General features: G+C 41.4%; 1 protein-coding gene across 2 annotated transcripts in view; it reads left to right on the top strand.

Annotated features, from left to right (window-relative positions):
- The window catches only part of CSGALNACT1 (chondroitin sulfate N-acetylgalactosaminyltransferase 1), a 199,605-nt gene that overhangs the window by 166,316 nt on the left and 17,978 nt on the right, over positions 1 to 15,311 (top strand). For both annotated transcript variants that reach the window (XM_015565174.1, XM_006765507.2), the window contains one exon: positions 7,646 to 7,747. In XM_015565174.1, the coding sequence (XP_015420660.1) occupies positions 7,646 to 7,747 (102 nt within the window). The remainder of the gene's footprint in view (positions 1 to 7,645; positions 7,748 to 15,311) is intronic.

Raw genomic sequence — 15,311 nt, 5'->3', positions numbered from 1 at the left:
TGCTGTTTTACTCGTGTGTCTTTAAAGCCTTGTGCAGTGTTGGAGCTTATAAGCTGTTATGGCTACATTCACTTACTGGTCGGGCTTAATCAGCTAACTTACTTAGCCAACTTGTTTTAAAGATAGCAAGTCACACACACACACACACACACACACACACACACACACGACAGCAAGTCATAGGTGTCTAATTATAAATCCTGGAAGATCAGACTTATTTTTATAATCTTTTATCATTAAATTCACATTATTCAAAGCCAGTAATGCTTCATATAAAGGTATGGTTGATACTTCTCAAAATTCTGGGTAGTGAATGTACTCTTTTTTTAAATTTTACATTTGAAGAAGAACCCTTTTCAAATTAAATTTTAAGGTCAGATTTCAGTAGTCTTAGAAGAGACTTTTGAGGGTCATTTGGTCTAATGCTCCCTTAGTTCAGAATCCTTGAGAGCACTCCTGACATATGCTTTTTCTATGCAATGTGCGTGTATGCCAGGGAACTACCTACTTAAAGGTAGGCTGTCTTTATGTTGACCAGCTGTAGATAGAAAACTCACTTTTATGAGGACCTGAAGTCCACCTTCCTGTAATTTCTACACAGTGGGTCTGAGGAAAGGACTGAACAAATTCATTTTCTATTAAACGTCATAGCCTTTCAGATATTTGCAAAAAGCCATGATAACTCCCTTTGTCTTTTCTGTGGTATCATTCGGAGTAGGGTGCACCAGTCTTTCCGTCCATCTCCAGTTTGTAGAGTACCCCTGTGGGCACCATCTTTTGACTGTTGACCACATTCTTCTGGCTTTAGTACTGAAGTGACTATGGTGTTGGCTTTTGTCTCCCTTTGGCGTTTCTAAGTTCTCTCCCTGTGTTCTCTTAGAAGGACTGAACCTGTGGCTGGCACTAGGCATTAAGCCAAATCATTACTCCCAGATGCAGGTGGGCCCATGTCTAGGACTAGCTCATAGTAAGTTCCTTTAGCCAGGAAGCTGCCTAGCACTTGCCAGATTAAAGGCCCTGAGATTTGCTTCACTGCACATAGGCTAGTCTCTGAGTGTGCTGGGCTCGGTAAGGTAGTGCTTGTGCTAAAGAAATGTCTGCTCAGTGAAGGGCCAAGTCCTCAGCCTAGGACCCCAGGGGCCTGGAAGCCTTGAATAGCAAGATATGTATGACTTCCATATATAGCACAATATATATAAAATATATATTGCCTTAGTGTCATGAGTATTACAAGGAATTAACCTAGAAGGGAAATATTGTTGGAAAAAAGTAAATAAATAGCTCACAAGACACCAAAATTGAGAGGGTAAAATAAAATGTAGTTCTAGTTAATGTTTTAAAAACAGACAAAAATCCTAGGGTCTTTTTCCTTGACTATCACTCTTGAGATGCCTGTTGTTGCCTGTAGGTGGGAGAGGGGCAGGTGGGAAGACCTGTTATGTGTGTGTCGGGAGGGGGGGGATATTTAAGTGGCTTGTGTGTGTGCCAGACACTCCACCAAACACAGGGCTGAGAAGAGGAGACGGAGATGTAGCGCCCGCCTTCGTGGAGAGGAAATCTACTCATAGGAAGCTAGAAGCTACAGCAGAAATAGACACAAGGGACAGTGGGACCCAGAAAGGCAGCCCAGGACAGAGGACACTTGAGCAGAAGCCTGAGTGGGGAGTTTGCTCTGTAGCCCAGGTTCTGAGTGTACTGAGGTCTCTGAAAAAATGAGGAGAGAGATGGCACTCAAACCTGAGGCTGTTTAATTCTGTGAGAACTCAGTAAAGGTGGCGTTTCAAGCCAGTCAGCAGAGGATGAACTGTCCAGTGCATGGCTATAGCGGGGTTAATTACATGTGATTCTTCACACCAAAACCCAGAGTAAATTCCAGTCAATTAAATATTTAAATGCAGGTAATATGACCATAAAAAGTATTGGGAGAAAATATAAGGGGCTGTTTATTAAGTTTTGATAATGTCTGTATGAAGTCCCTTCCATCCCAAGACTGAAAATTATTAGCTGTGGTAGGTACTGACTCCTGTTGGATTCTCTCTGTCTTATAAATAGTTACCATATATTTTGTTTAAAAATTCAGTGACAGGTTTTGGGTTTGTTTGTTTTTTGCTTTTGTAATATAAACATGACTTTTTAGTTTGTAAAAGTGATACATGGCTATTATAAGACCTTGAAACAATATAGGACACAACAAGGATTAAGTTATTCACAAATTCACTCCTGACTCTGTCTCCCCAAATTCATCATTTTTAATATTAACTGAATATTGTTCTAGGTGCCTTTCTTTGTATATTTGCAGATGAAAAAATAACTTGCTGCTCTAGCTGGTTTGGCTCAGTGGATAGAGCATCAGCCTGTGGACTGAAGGGTCCTGGGTTTAATTCCGATCAAGGGCACATACCTTGATCGTAGGCTCTTCCCCAGCCCGGGCCTGGTCGGGAGTCGTGCAGGAGACAGCCAATCAATCTGTCTCTCTCTCTCTCTCTCTCTCTCTCTCTCTGTCTCTCTCTCTCTCTCTTGTCGATATTTCTCTCTGTCTTTCCCTCTCTCTTCCACTCTCTCTAAAAATCAATGGGAAAATATCCTCTGGTGAGGTAAAAAAAAGAAGAAGAATTTGCTAGCTGGGAATAATTAATACAACATGAGATATACTCTATGTTCTATTTTTAATTAAATAATTAAATTTTACCTTACTTAAATTTATGGAAGAGAATCTGAAGTACAATAGAAGAAATTACTGATCTTTAAGAAAGGGTTTCTCAACTATAAGATATATTGGTTCATAAGAGATCCCTCTAAAGTTGCAAAAGTGATTTTTCAAAACAGAGAAGATTGGAATTATTATGTAATTTTTACTACATAATACTTTTAATTTTAGACTGGATTGGTTGCAATTACAATAAGAAGAGAAAAATCAGCACAGTGATATTTCCTTCCTCTCCTGTGTCCCATTTTCCAATTTTTTCAGCTTTGTATTACTTTTACCTTCTCAGGGTTTGCAGCGTTTACATTCTGTTTTATAACTACAATTCCAGTACTTGCATGGATTCAGTGTTTTCATTAGCAGTTCTCCAACAATAGCTTCTTCAGTTCTGAGGCCTTGGTTGACTGTATTTCATGGTCAAGAAATTCCTTCAAGAAGGATCATATGTTCTTTGGACTAGAATGTCTGCTTATTATCTTGATACTTTGAACTTAAAATTCTTGGGGGACACTTTCTTTCCTCAGGACTTTGTAGATATTCTTTTGGCATCTAATGGTACCATGAAGAAGTGTTAGAACAATTTTAGTCTCTTCTGAAAATGACTTATTTTTGCCTGAATGTCCAAAGAATTCCTTCTTTAGTCTTGAATCATAATAGCTTAATTAGGATATGTCTCTGGTCAATGTCTATTGTGTTCTCTCAGATTTCTCTATAATTCAGTTTCCTATTTTGCTGTGTAAATTCTTCTGTTTCAGGGAACTTTTTTTGCTGCTCTCATTTTGAGTACCTTCCCCGCTTCATTTGTTTGGATTCTCTGTTTTGCAGACACAATTGTGTATTCTCAGGTGTTCTCAATTTTTTTACTTGTTTCTTGCTTTTTAATGCCTTTGTATTTTATCGGTTTTCACATAAGCCTTTTCTTTATGAGGAATTTGATTTTTAGATATGTCTATTCTGTACCTTGGTATTTTTAATTATTCTGTTCAGTTTTTTGTCCATTTATCAATGTGTTTTCTGAGCATAGAATATGCCTAGGAACTGTTGTTTTTGTTATATCCCCTTTGAACTTTATGGAATTCACATTTTTATTAAGAAACTGTGAAACATTCGTAAGACATTTTCTTCTGTTTGGGTTATCTCTTCTTTCAGATTTGGTTTTTCATTGGCTTTTTGAATGCTATTTCTCCCTTAATTCTCTTTCTCTTTCTTCCTTTAATTTTGTTGTTATTCTTGAAATGTGGTAGGTGTGATGTTTGTTTTCATCCCTCTTCTGCATGGCACACTCAGGGCCAACCAGCCTCTTTGCTCTGATGTCAGAGTGGATTCTTCTTGGCTACTTTCGCGTCTTGACTGAGAACTGTTTGTGTCCCGCTCCCAGCGATATTCTGCGGACAGGGCATTTATTGTTCTATTTGCTTCATCTGTAGTCTGAAAGAACATGTAGAAGAGAGAAAGGACTCAGCTGGGGTTTTGTGCAGCCTTTGTGGGAGGATCCCACTTCCTGTGGCTCTTCTGAGTCCTGGTATGGACCTGGGAGTTGCACCAGGCTCACTCGACCCAACTGTGGATGGATCTTTTCCCTGAGGGGTAGATTATTTCTCAGAATGGGCCCTTGGTCAAGGATTGAGGCCTGGAACATCAGAGAGAATCAGCCCGATTTGTTTACTTCTCTTAACTCATTTATGTGTTGTCTTCAGCAGCTCTTTCCACAACTCCCATAAGTCCAAAAGAAGAGAAAAGATAAAGCTTTGTTCCTATATTTAAAGGTGTGTGCATGTCAGGGGAAGACATGTATGAGATATGTCACCTGCCTATCGCATCTCTTATCTCTTCTCCTTTTTCCGCTCTTATGGTGGATCTTGACAATGTGATGGTCTTTTCTCCTTTGGTTCTGCCAAGTACACCCTTTTTGGAAGGGTTACTTCACAAGAACAATTAGGTTAGTTCCACCTTTCTTCCCTACTTTCCACCTGATGTGGAGAGACCAAATATTCCACGGTGGCTCTACTCGTGCTGAGATCCTGAAGTGGAAGTTGGAGATCCTCTCTCTCCCCAGCGCAGCCATCCCTCTGGGCTGCCTTCCCCCGACCCCAGCTGCTTCTCCAGCTCCTCTTTCCAAGGCAGCTGCTGGAGCTGGAAGCCACATGAAGATAAAATAAAATCGTCTGTTTCTTCCCTTGGCCTCCTGTTTGTGATGTTTAAGGCATAGGTGTGTGTGCCTTTCATTGGTCACTTAGTGGTAGCAAGACCTTAGCCATTTCCCACATTTAGGTACATGGCTTGCAGTTGTCATTGTTTGAAGTTAGTTTACTTAAAGCATTATCTATTTACAGCATTATCTTTTAAAAGGTAAACGCCCTGTAGACTACTCAACTGTTACTGTGTCATTCCATCCTGCCTTGTACTATAGCTCTTCAGCAGTCCGTTTCTTCCAATGCACTGTGAAAAGGCAGGTGGGGTGACCAGTTGTCCCAGTCACTTGGGGCTGAGGAGTTTTCCTGCGATGTGGACTTTCAGTGTTAAAACATGGAGAATCCCAGGGAAACTGGATAGTTGGTTCCCCAACTGGGCCATACATGATTATTCTTCTTACTTGTGACACAATGAGAATAATGCATTGCACAACCACATTGGCTCATGGGATCCAGGCAGGCTGTGTCCAGGTACAAATCATTACAGCAAAATATAGACAGCTTCATGTACAGTCATCCACACACACTCTCTTTCTCATTCACATCGTGGGGATGGAGTCTAGTGAGAATTCTTTGAAAAATACAAATGTTACAAGACCATTCAGACAGACAGTGATGTTTCCATAGCACTCTGTTCCTTCTCTCATCAAGCATTTGTTTGTTGCATTACCGACGGTTTCAGTCATGAACAAGAGGAGCACTTCTCAAGGGCAGGAATGTCTGACTCATTTTTAAGCTCCTCTGGTAGAGTATCTGGCACACAGCCTGTTGTTTGGTTATTGTTTGTTGAATGGAGGAAGGAATAAATGAATAAATGGCAGGGAACCCCAGAGTGGACCTCTGAACAAATTCTGCTTTGCCTTCTTGGGAAGCCTCAGCTGCTGAATGGACAGTAAAAGTCCAAAGTGTCTGTTCTATTCCTTGAAAACAGGAAGTGTTTTGAATGGATTTTAAAATGCCAGTGACGATATCCCTAGGGGGGAAAACACACCCATGAGAATGCTTCTTTAATCAGGCCCAGCGCCTGACCCTCTAATGATTCTGGGATGGACTTCTTCCAGCTGCAGACACTTTAAAGAACGGACTTTTGGGTGCTTGGCGCTGTGTGCGTGCTTTCATTCTACCTGGCGAGTGTGCAGGAGGGATCATTTACCTACAGATACAGAGAATTTTATTGTCGGGAGGTGATGATTCAGTCTGCAGGAAATGGGGCTCCGAGGGAGCTCTGTGTAGTAAAGCTGCCACATCCGGGGCCTCTGTTTGGTCCCGTGTCTGCTTCTAGGAGCTCTGCCATCAGTCTGGGTTTCAGAGGCAGCTCTTACCTTTCTTCCACAGGGAATAAACAGAATTCTCAGAACCATGTCTGTGAGCAAGCAGAACCCTGTGTGCCTCTTGCCCAGGGTCAATATACTAGTCACCGTGCCTTAGATTTCTCCCACCTGGAATTCTCTTCTTCCTCTCTACCTTTTTAAACCCTGTCCATATTTCAAGGCCCCAGCCCACAGAATTTCCCGTGCTTTCTGAATTCGCTACATTTTTTATCAATGTCATGAGGTGTCCTTATTTATTTTATTTCTTATGTAAGTTTTTTGAGGTGAGGAACTGTATCTTCTATTTCTTTGGATTTCTCGCAGCCACCCGAGCTAGACAATCACTCCTTTTTGAAGTCATTATAAAATGCATCGAATAAATTGGCCTCTGCAATTAGCACACAGATTTCCAGAACGCTATGATATGGATTGTTGTTTGGGGGTTAAGGAAAGTAGCTAACACAGAGACAAAAGGAATAAAATGGAAGGACATGCAAAATATCAAGATATCACAAAAAGTCGTCTTGCCAGTAGATTCTTTCCATTAACATGCTTCCAGAAAACACCTGTCTGTATACACAGACATGTACACCTGAACACATATTTACACATATACTTTGACCTACACATATCTGTACATACATGTACACACACTAAACATATAGATGAAGTAAGTGCTCAGCAGAGGATCATACTGTGGTAGTTACACAGAAACTAGGTGTTACCATTGAGAGAGCAGTACATGGGCAAATAAGAAGCTTTAGTGGGGAGAGCAGGTGTAGACAAGTCCAGAGCCGGAGGCCCGGCACTGAGAGGGCTGCCGGGACCCTGGAGTATGAGGTGCATGGTGCCTGGGACAGGGTCACAGAGAGGAGAAATGGGGACGTAGTGAAGGTAAGTGTATCTGCTTGGGAAGGGTGACAGACTGCAACTGTGCTTATGCCTTATCGTTCCCTTGGACAGTCACGCCACTGGGTGTTCCCAAGAGTTTCTAGAGTCCCAAATGGAAAAATGTTTTTACCTTTACACGTTCAGTCTTTAAGACTGTTGGGCACACAAGAGCAAAGTCAGAGACAAGGATTCTGGTTTTAATCTCTCTGGGCTTTAGCTTGCTCATCTGTACAATGGAATTTGAGTGTTCTTCATTTCATAGACTTCTGATGGCAAAGAAGGGTAGGATCAGTGCCCTTCCCATGGCACTGGGTGTCCCAATGGGCTAGGCCTATGGTAGATTGGACCTGTAGCCTTTAAGTTTCCATTGACCAAAACTGCACATTTAAATTTCATTGTTTCTTGGTAAAAATCAATACAAATACAGGTCATTGTGATGGTCAAGCTTATTTTAAGACCCTTTTGCATTTTACAAAATAGGTTATTTGCTTGGGCCTTTCCTGTTACTGTGGAAACAGGTCCAGACATACACATGTTTTATTTTCTAGGGAGACATGCATCCAACAGGATGGGAGAATACATCTCACCGTTGTTTACTTTGGGAAAGAAGAAATGAATGAGGTCAAGGGAATACTTGAAAACACTTCCAGGTAAGTACGACGTGGAGCCATAATCAGGAATTATGGTCACTGAGCTCATACACATCCAAGGCTGAAACTCCGATTTTTGTCTTATTATCCTTATTAACTGTGAGGTTAGTTGGTTGCTGGCCGTGTGTAGGGGGAATTCTGCCTGACACTGGTGCTCATTGTGCAGGGTGTTGTTGATTTTGACTTTGAGATAAACTGCTGTGAACAGCCAGGGTAGAGAGCATGGGCTTCTTTGGGCTTCCGCATGATTGGATGTCTTCACTTTCAGCACTGCAGGTTTGAGGTCTTTATGTCACAGAGTGGGAATTGGGGAGGGCACGGCCGTGCAGTCAGCGCCATCTCAGCCACAGCTTGTAAGGCTAAGAGTGATAGCCATGCTTGGATGGCGTTCACTTAGCCAATGGTCTCACCCTTCTGATTTTCATTCATTATGCATATTGAGAGAGTAGAGGGAAGCAGGAAGTGATGACTGGGCAGGATCCTTAATTAAATCTATTCAGTTGAACAGAAATTATTTAACTAAAAACTTTAGACTTAGGATTTATATTTATACCCCATTGATCAGTTGTTAGGAAAATAAATATGTTTAATGACAGCAGAGATGGATTTTTCCCTCTACAAATATTTAGTTAATAAGTAAACATCTATGGCATTTTCTACTAGTGAGGAAGCTGGAATGGTACCGCCATGCTCCCTTGTGGTTTGTGTTGGATGTTTGCAGGGTTTCAGTTGAGTAATCGGAGGGGATGGGAGGGTAGTTTCTCCATAAGTGAAGCTTAGAGGGTGGTAGTGGCAGAAATAGTCTGAATAGGTCCAAATTGTTAGAAATGCTCTTAAACGGTGTCATGGGAATGAAACAGACACTCGAAAATGGCTTGGTGCTTAGCCAATCAAAACGTTGATGGGCAGACACACCGATCAGGAAGTCCATTCTCCTTTTATCCCTGACTCTTTGCTGCACCGTGCTCTGATTGGCTTAAGTACGTGGCTTCAGGTGCTGGCTTGAATGACTAATTTAAGTGGGGTGATGCAAAGGGATTGGGGTTGTTCCAGGACCTAGAACAGCGGTTCTCAACCTGTGGGTCGCAACCCCTTTGGGGGTCGAATGACCCTTTCACAGGGGTCACCTAACACCATCGAAAAACACATATATAATTACATATTGTTTTTGTGATTAATCACTATGCTTTAATTATGTTCAATTTGTAACCATGAGAATACTTCCTGCATATCAGAGATTTACATTACGATTCATAACAGTAGCAAAATTATAGTTATGAAGTAGCAACAAAAATAATTTTATGGTTGGGGGTCACCACAACATGAGGAACTGTATTAAAGGGTCACGGCATTAGGAAGGTTGAGAACCACTGTTCTAGGTTAAGCTACAAAATGGAGGTTTATACAAAAAGGAAATGGAGTCAGTATCGAAACTATACCTTTGACAGAAAAGACTTTGATTCTCAAAATATGGCCTAAATATAAACAGAGCCTCTGTTTTGAATTTCTGGTAAATGGTAATCAGATGACAGTCAAAGGATAAGATTCCAAGATTGGGTGCACTCTGTATTTATTTTCATGCTTTGTTACTAATTTTGTATTAACGGGCACAAGAACAGAATGCTAATTATACTTATTCAACCATTCTGAGGCAGTCCCCTAGCCAAATGTTGCCCACCACTTCTTTCTGTAAGTTTTGTTGGAATGCAGGCATGCTCATTTGTTTACATACTATTTATGGTGGCTTTTGTGGTACAGCTGCAGAATTAATAGTTGTGACAGAGAATGTATAACTCGCCAAGCGTAAACTCTCTCCTCTTTTGTCCTCTCCAGAAAAAGTTTGCTGAATTCTGTTTTAAATCAATTGTGAGTTAAGAGTTTAAAACCAGTAATAGCTTAAAGCTACGGCCTCTGTTGAAGGGAGATCAAAGAGAATAAAATAGTTGAATATCCTATATATGAAATAGAGATATCTCTACTGCAATGGGCTGCAATGTCCTTTTCACCTCTGCTTAGGAATGGGGAGCATGAATTATTAGAATTCGTGTCCTCTGCACTGTGGATAGGTTTTAATGTCCCTGGAATTATCCATCCCTGGGAGTTGATCTTTTTAAAGTTTCCCAGATGATTCTAACACGCAGCCAGGATTGAGAGCTTTTGTCTGAGAAAGTGGCGGTCCACGCCAGGGGCTGTCCAGGAAAGGCCTTGATGGCAGCCAGCTGCCCATTCCGAGGTGTTTGTAAATAGCTCTCCAGGTGACCCTCAGACCTGTTAGGTCTGGCACCTTCCCAGGACATCAAAAGATGACCAGACATTTGCTGATAGATACATATAACCAAATTTATCCAAGTCTGATGGATAATATATATGACAACTTACATGAGAATCTTTTAAAATCATTTTTATCATTCTTTGAAGATGGTATGACTCTTATTCACATGCATCTTATCTTTGAATAATAATCATTATTATTATTTATGTGGATGATTTTTACTATTCTCAGCAATGTCATGAGATAGATGCTATTAGCCCCATTTCAAAAACTGAGGCTTAGTGAGGTTGTTTAGACATTGTTATGGGAAATACCTTTTCAAATGACTAGAATGCTTACGGACGCTTATTATCAAAGGCATTTTTCACCATTTCAAATTACCTGACAAGCTGAATTCTCAATCAGCAGGTTGCTTGGTGAGCAAAGAATGAAGAGAATCTGATCAAGAAAAGTAACATCATTTAAGTGGTAGGGATCCTTTACTTAAAATGTTGAGAAATTACTAGGGGTTAACCAACCCATAGCAGAGAACTTCATGTTAGAGACTGAATTGACCAGTGCTTTAAAGAAAGAGGTGCTACAGAAATCTTGGCAACATTTATTGGAACCCTATTTTTCTCTGTGGATGTCCTCATTCCGTTAAGTGGTGATATCTGCAGTATTGATGTCACTGATGCCTTGGGGCCTGTCCTGTGCCCTCCATTGTGTTGCTTTGATCAGACCATCTCTCCTAGGAATGCCCCCCTCTCTGCAGCCAGCTTGAGTCCATAGTAATCCAGTCGAAAACTTAAATAAGAAGCTTTTAAAGTCATCTTTATCATTCTTTTAAGAAGGTATAACTCTTGTTCACATGCATCTTACCTTTGAATAATAATTATTATTATTATTTACATGGAGAATCTTATTTAATATTCACAGCAACCTTACAAGATACTAGTAGATGCTGTTAGCTGCATTTTAAAAACTGAGGCTTAGTGAGGTTGTTACTCAGGCTGCCACCTGACACTTGGGAGAGCCAGGATCTGAAGCTTGTCTGTGAACTTCCACAACTCACGCCTTAAAATCTTCACTCCAATGTACTCCATCCTAAAATTCATAATTGTTAGTTGAAAGTAATGAGCTATGAAATCAGTCTAAATGAAATTTATTTCATTTGGGTATCAGTATTGTGATTAAACTGCTCTAAATGCAGCTAAGTGTATAGTTAAGAATATCTTTTAAAAATCTACTTTGATGACTGTGCAATGTTTTACTCACTCAGTTTATGCTCACTCAGTTGAGCTTTACTTTTCAGTTGATTGCTATAAATCAGTGCTTTGCAAACTGAAGTTTGTGATTCATTAGAAAGTTGTGAAATAGATTTATGCTCAGTATTACAAAATAATTGAAATAGAGTGGATAGAAGCTATAAGTAGTAAGGATAAATATTATTTCATTAGATTTTAATTTCTCTGTGTGTGTGATAATATATAATACTAGAAGCCCATTGCATGAAGATTCACGCAATAGGCCTTCCTTCCCCTGGCTGCCGGTGGTTTTCCTCTGGCACTCGGGACCCACGCCTTTGGTCCGGCTGCAGCGGAGAAGCCAAGCCTCGAGGTTTGGCTTCTCCGCTGTGGCTGCAGCGAGGCTTGGCTTCTCCTCCAAGCCTCTTCAGTCTTCAGTCTTCAGTCTTCACTCTGTGCCTGCGTATGCAAATTAACCGCCATCTTTGTTGGCTTAATTTGCATAGTTGCTCTGATTGGCTGATGGGTGTAGTGGAGTGACATCAATTTGCATGTTTCTCTTTTATTAGTGTAGATATTCCTTTATAAGCTCTTTGGTATTTACCAAAGAAAGCAGTATAAATCAGTTCTCAATATCTGATTCTTATTCCACAGAGTTTTCCATATTAAGCTTTAGTTAATCACAGGTTACAGCCTCTCACTCAGTGGTTCTCAAATATAAATGTGCTTTGTATAATCTGGGATGCTTTTAAAAATGCACATTCCTGGGACCTAACCCCAGAAATTCTGAGTCAATAGGCCTGAGATTAAGCTTTAGAATCAACATTTAGAATGAGTTCCATATGTTGATGCGGGTGGTCCATGGCTCCCACTTTGAGAAATGCTGGCTGAGGTAGACATGTGCTTGGAGCTACACACAGTAAGTCCTCAATGTCATCAAGAGGATCTGTGACTTTAAGTGAAACAATGTATAAGAAAACTAATTGTACCATAGGCTAATTGATATAAACAAAAGTTAAGTTCCTATGACATATCATCAGTCTATAATAATAAAAGCATAATATGCTAATTAGACCGGATGTCCTTCCAGATGTCATTCCATGGAAGCCAGGGCTGTGAGGGAACCCTGGGTCTTGGGTGCCTGCTGGAGGCCTGAGGGAAGCCAGTACTGGCAGCTGGGGGAAGGAAGGCCTACTCTTGCATGAATTTTGTGCTTCGGGCCTCTGGTGTTATAATAAAACAATGTTGGCCATACCAATGTTATTTGAGGACTCTTTAATATTTTGGAAGAGTTTTGAGAAGGATTGGTGGAATTTACTAGTGAAGCCATCTGGTCCTGGGCTTTCATTTGTTGGGAAATTTTTGACTACTGATTGAATCTGCTTGCTCATTATTGATTTGTCCAATAATGTGTTACCAATTGCAGTATCTCCTCTTTTGTTTATAATTTTTATTAATTTGAGTTCTCATTTTCTTTGGTAGTCTAGCCAATGACTTATCAATTATCTTTTCAAAAGGAACTTGCTAAAACAGAGCCTTGTATAAGCTCAGAATCTAGAAAATTCTAAATTAATTGTTCAAACTGCCTATTTAAATCCTTTACTGTATTCAAATGTCTTCAGTAAGTAGACTTCATAGGCGATTTCAATATTTAGGGCTCTTAGATTTAAAACTGTAAATTATACATTGAATATAATACTGGTTCCTATGTAAATTTTTAAGTGCTTTTTTAAAATGAAGGGTTGTTGTGGGAAGTGTCATGTTAAGAGAATTTCCTTGCAGTGGTGGGAAGAGGTATGAATTAGAGTAAATCATATTAGACAGCAAGATCTTCCATCATTTTTTAATCCAGCAGTTCTGGGAAATGGAAGTCAATTAGAGAAATTAAATCTCCAGCAGAAAGCCTAGCTTTCTCAGGTCATTATAACCTCTATCAGAATGATTATGTATAACTTGGAGGAGTCACTGTATGCCAGACTTATTATATAAAAGAAAGAAATTCAATGAGAAACTCAAGAGTTCATCAGCCAATAATACAAGTCAAGAAGAAAAGAAGAAATAATTATGAGTAATCATGTGCCCTTTTGAAACTGCAGACTCTGATGCATAATAGGAAATCACCAAGTATAGAATGTAGTGCTCTCGTTCTACCATGAAAAATGTCCATGCCTTATGAGACGAGCTGCAAAATATTACATTTCTTTGCATGGGTGAATTAAATATTTCAGACCAGATTGCATCTTATTTGCCTCAGCTCTCTTTTGTTCTGTTATTTATCTACTTAGGTTTGTGTCTGTTTTTCGGAATCCGTTGATCAAGACTCTTTCTGATGTGGGAGGTGGACTTATGTGCAGGGGCTTCTCCCGTGCCCACCTGAGGGAAGAAGGTGGCATTTTGGGGCAGCGCCTTCCCACAATGACAGATTTGAGATGCGCCTCAGTGTTGCCCATTGATTTGCCTCTTGATTAATCTAGTGTTTATTGGTCATCTACTGTGTCCCTGTGACTACCACTTCCTGCATGGTGTCAGATCACCTCTGAAGATAGAAACATAAACTAAGGCATCTCTGGCCTCCAAGGTTTAGAGCCTGCGAGGTCATCTTGTGCGTGTCTACACAAAGCAAAGGCACAAGGAGACACTGGGCACAGGAGGACAGAGGCAGGACTGGGCAAAACGCCTGGGAGCCCAGAGAGGGGCTTTAGTTTGCAGCAAAGCATGTGAGAGAGGCAGTGACTCTTGACATGGGCCATGAAGATTAAGTGGGACTTTCACTGGAGTGGATGGAGGAAACATATCCCAGGAGGGACCACCGAGCAGAAGCAGGAGGCCCCAGCCATGTCCATGCCATCAGCGGCTATCTTCTGGCTGGTCACTGTGGGGCAGGGGGGACAGACGGAGGACAAAACAGGGCCCCTGTCTGTGCACCTTGATGGTCTGCATTTTGGGGTTGCAGCTTTGTGGCCAGGTTGTGTGCATTTTTAAACCCACAACGAACAGACCACGTTGGGGCAAATCAGTGCTCTGCATTGGAATGTCCTTGCTTTTCATAGCTTGGCTGCCTCTTAATATACACTGTTTCAAATACTGTTGAGCAAGCAGTGCAAGAAGGTTCGTATGCGAACCTTCTGCCCAACGAGCAGTGTTTCTGAGTGAAAGTGTGGGATGTGCTGAGGGAAGAGGCCTGTCTTGCAGAAGCTGGTTTCTCTGTCCTGTTGCATCCTGTGTTCTGGTGCTGGTGCCGATGAGCTTGAGATGAGAGGAGGGCATCCCACTTCCAGGTTCTTCTTTTTCTGGTGTTTCCAGCTCAGCCCTCTTCCTTTGTAGAGAAAACTTGTTAATGACCAGAGCTCCTTCCCGATGGCAGGAGAGGAGAAAGAGAGGTTCCCCAGATAATGGTTAATTATAAGAAGTACCAGGGTTGAGTAATTAGGAGGAAGGATAGTACCATTATCCATCTGCAGATGGACACTGAGCTGAGCATGGTGACCTGGCAACCACTCTGGGAACCACAGGTGGATGACAACTTAAAGTTAGCCCTGGGCCTTCTCCAGTGCCCATGACAGCGGATGTGCTACCCAGGCCATCGATGACTCTGTCCCCACCCTGCCTCTGTGTGCACTGATGTCCAGCTCCCTAGTTAGGCCTTCAACATAAGGCCATCACACGTGTGTGCCAACAGGCCCACAGTAATGATGCATGTCTCCTGCTCGTCAGCATTGGTCAGGGTGGGTGAGGAGGCCAAGCAAAGCTGGGCCAGGCAGGGTTGTGTATAGAGGAAGGAATGGGTTTGGAGGGAAGTAGAGGCTGCTGGTGCCAGATGGGCACTGGCCCCGTGGGGTGAGAGGTGTCTGTGTGGGCAGTGATCGGACAGGGATGGGCACTGTGTCCTGGAGCTTTCTGTATGGCCTGCAGGCATACTGGAGAGGACGTTTGAAATGCATATTCAGATTGGGTAGTGCCACAGATGTAACATGGATTATCTCATCCTGTAAAGAGATTGGATAAAGAGAAAGGAATGAGATTGCACAGAGGGGAATGTTTTAAGATTTTTTTAAAAAAGAAGTTC

This window comes from Myotis davidii, unplaced genomic scaffold (genome assembly GCF_000327345.1).
Source record: "Myotis davidii unplaced genomic scaffold, ASM32734v1 scaffold93, whole genome shotgun sequence".
In the NCBI taxonomy this organism is placed as follows: Eukaryota; Metazoa; Chordata; class Mammalia; order Chiroptera; family Vespertilionidae; genus Myotis; species Myotis davidii.
The sequence above is the reverse complement of the archived record's forward strand: the minus strand, read 5'-3'. Positions and strand labels throughout refer to the sequence as shown.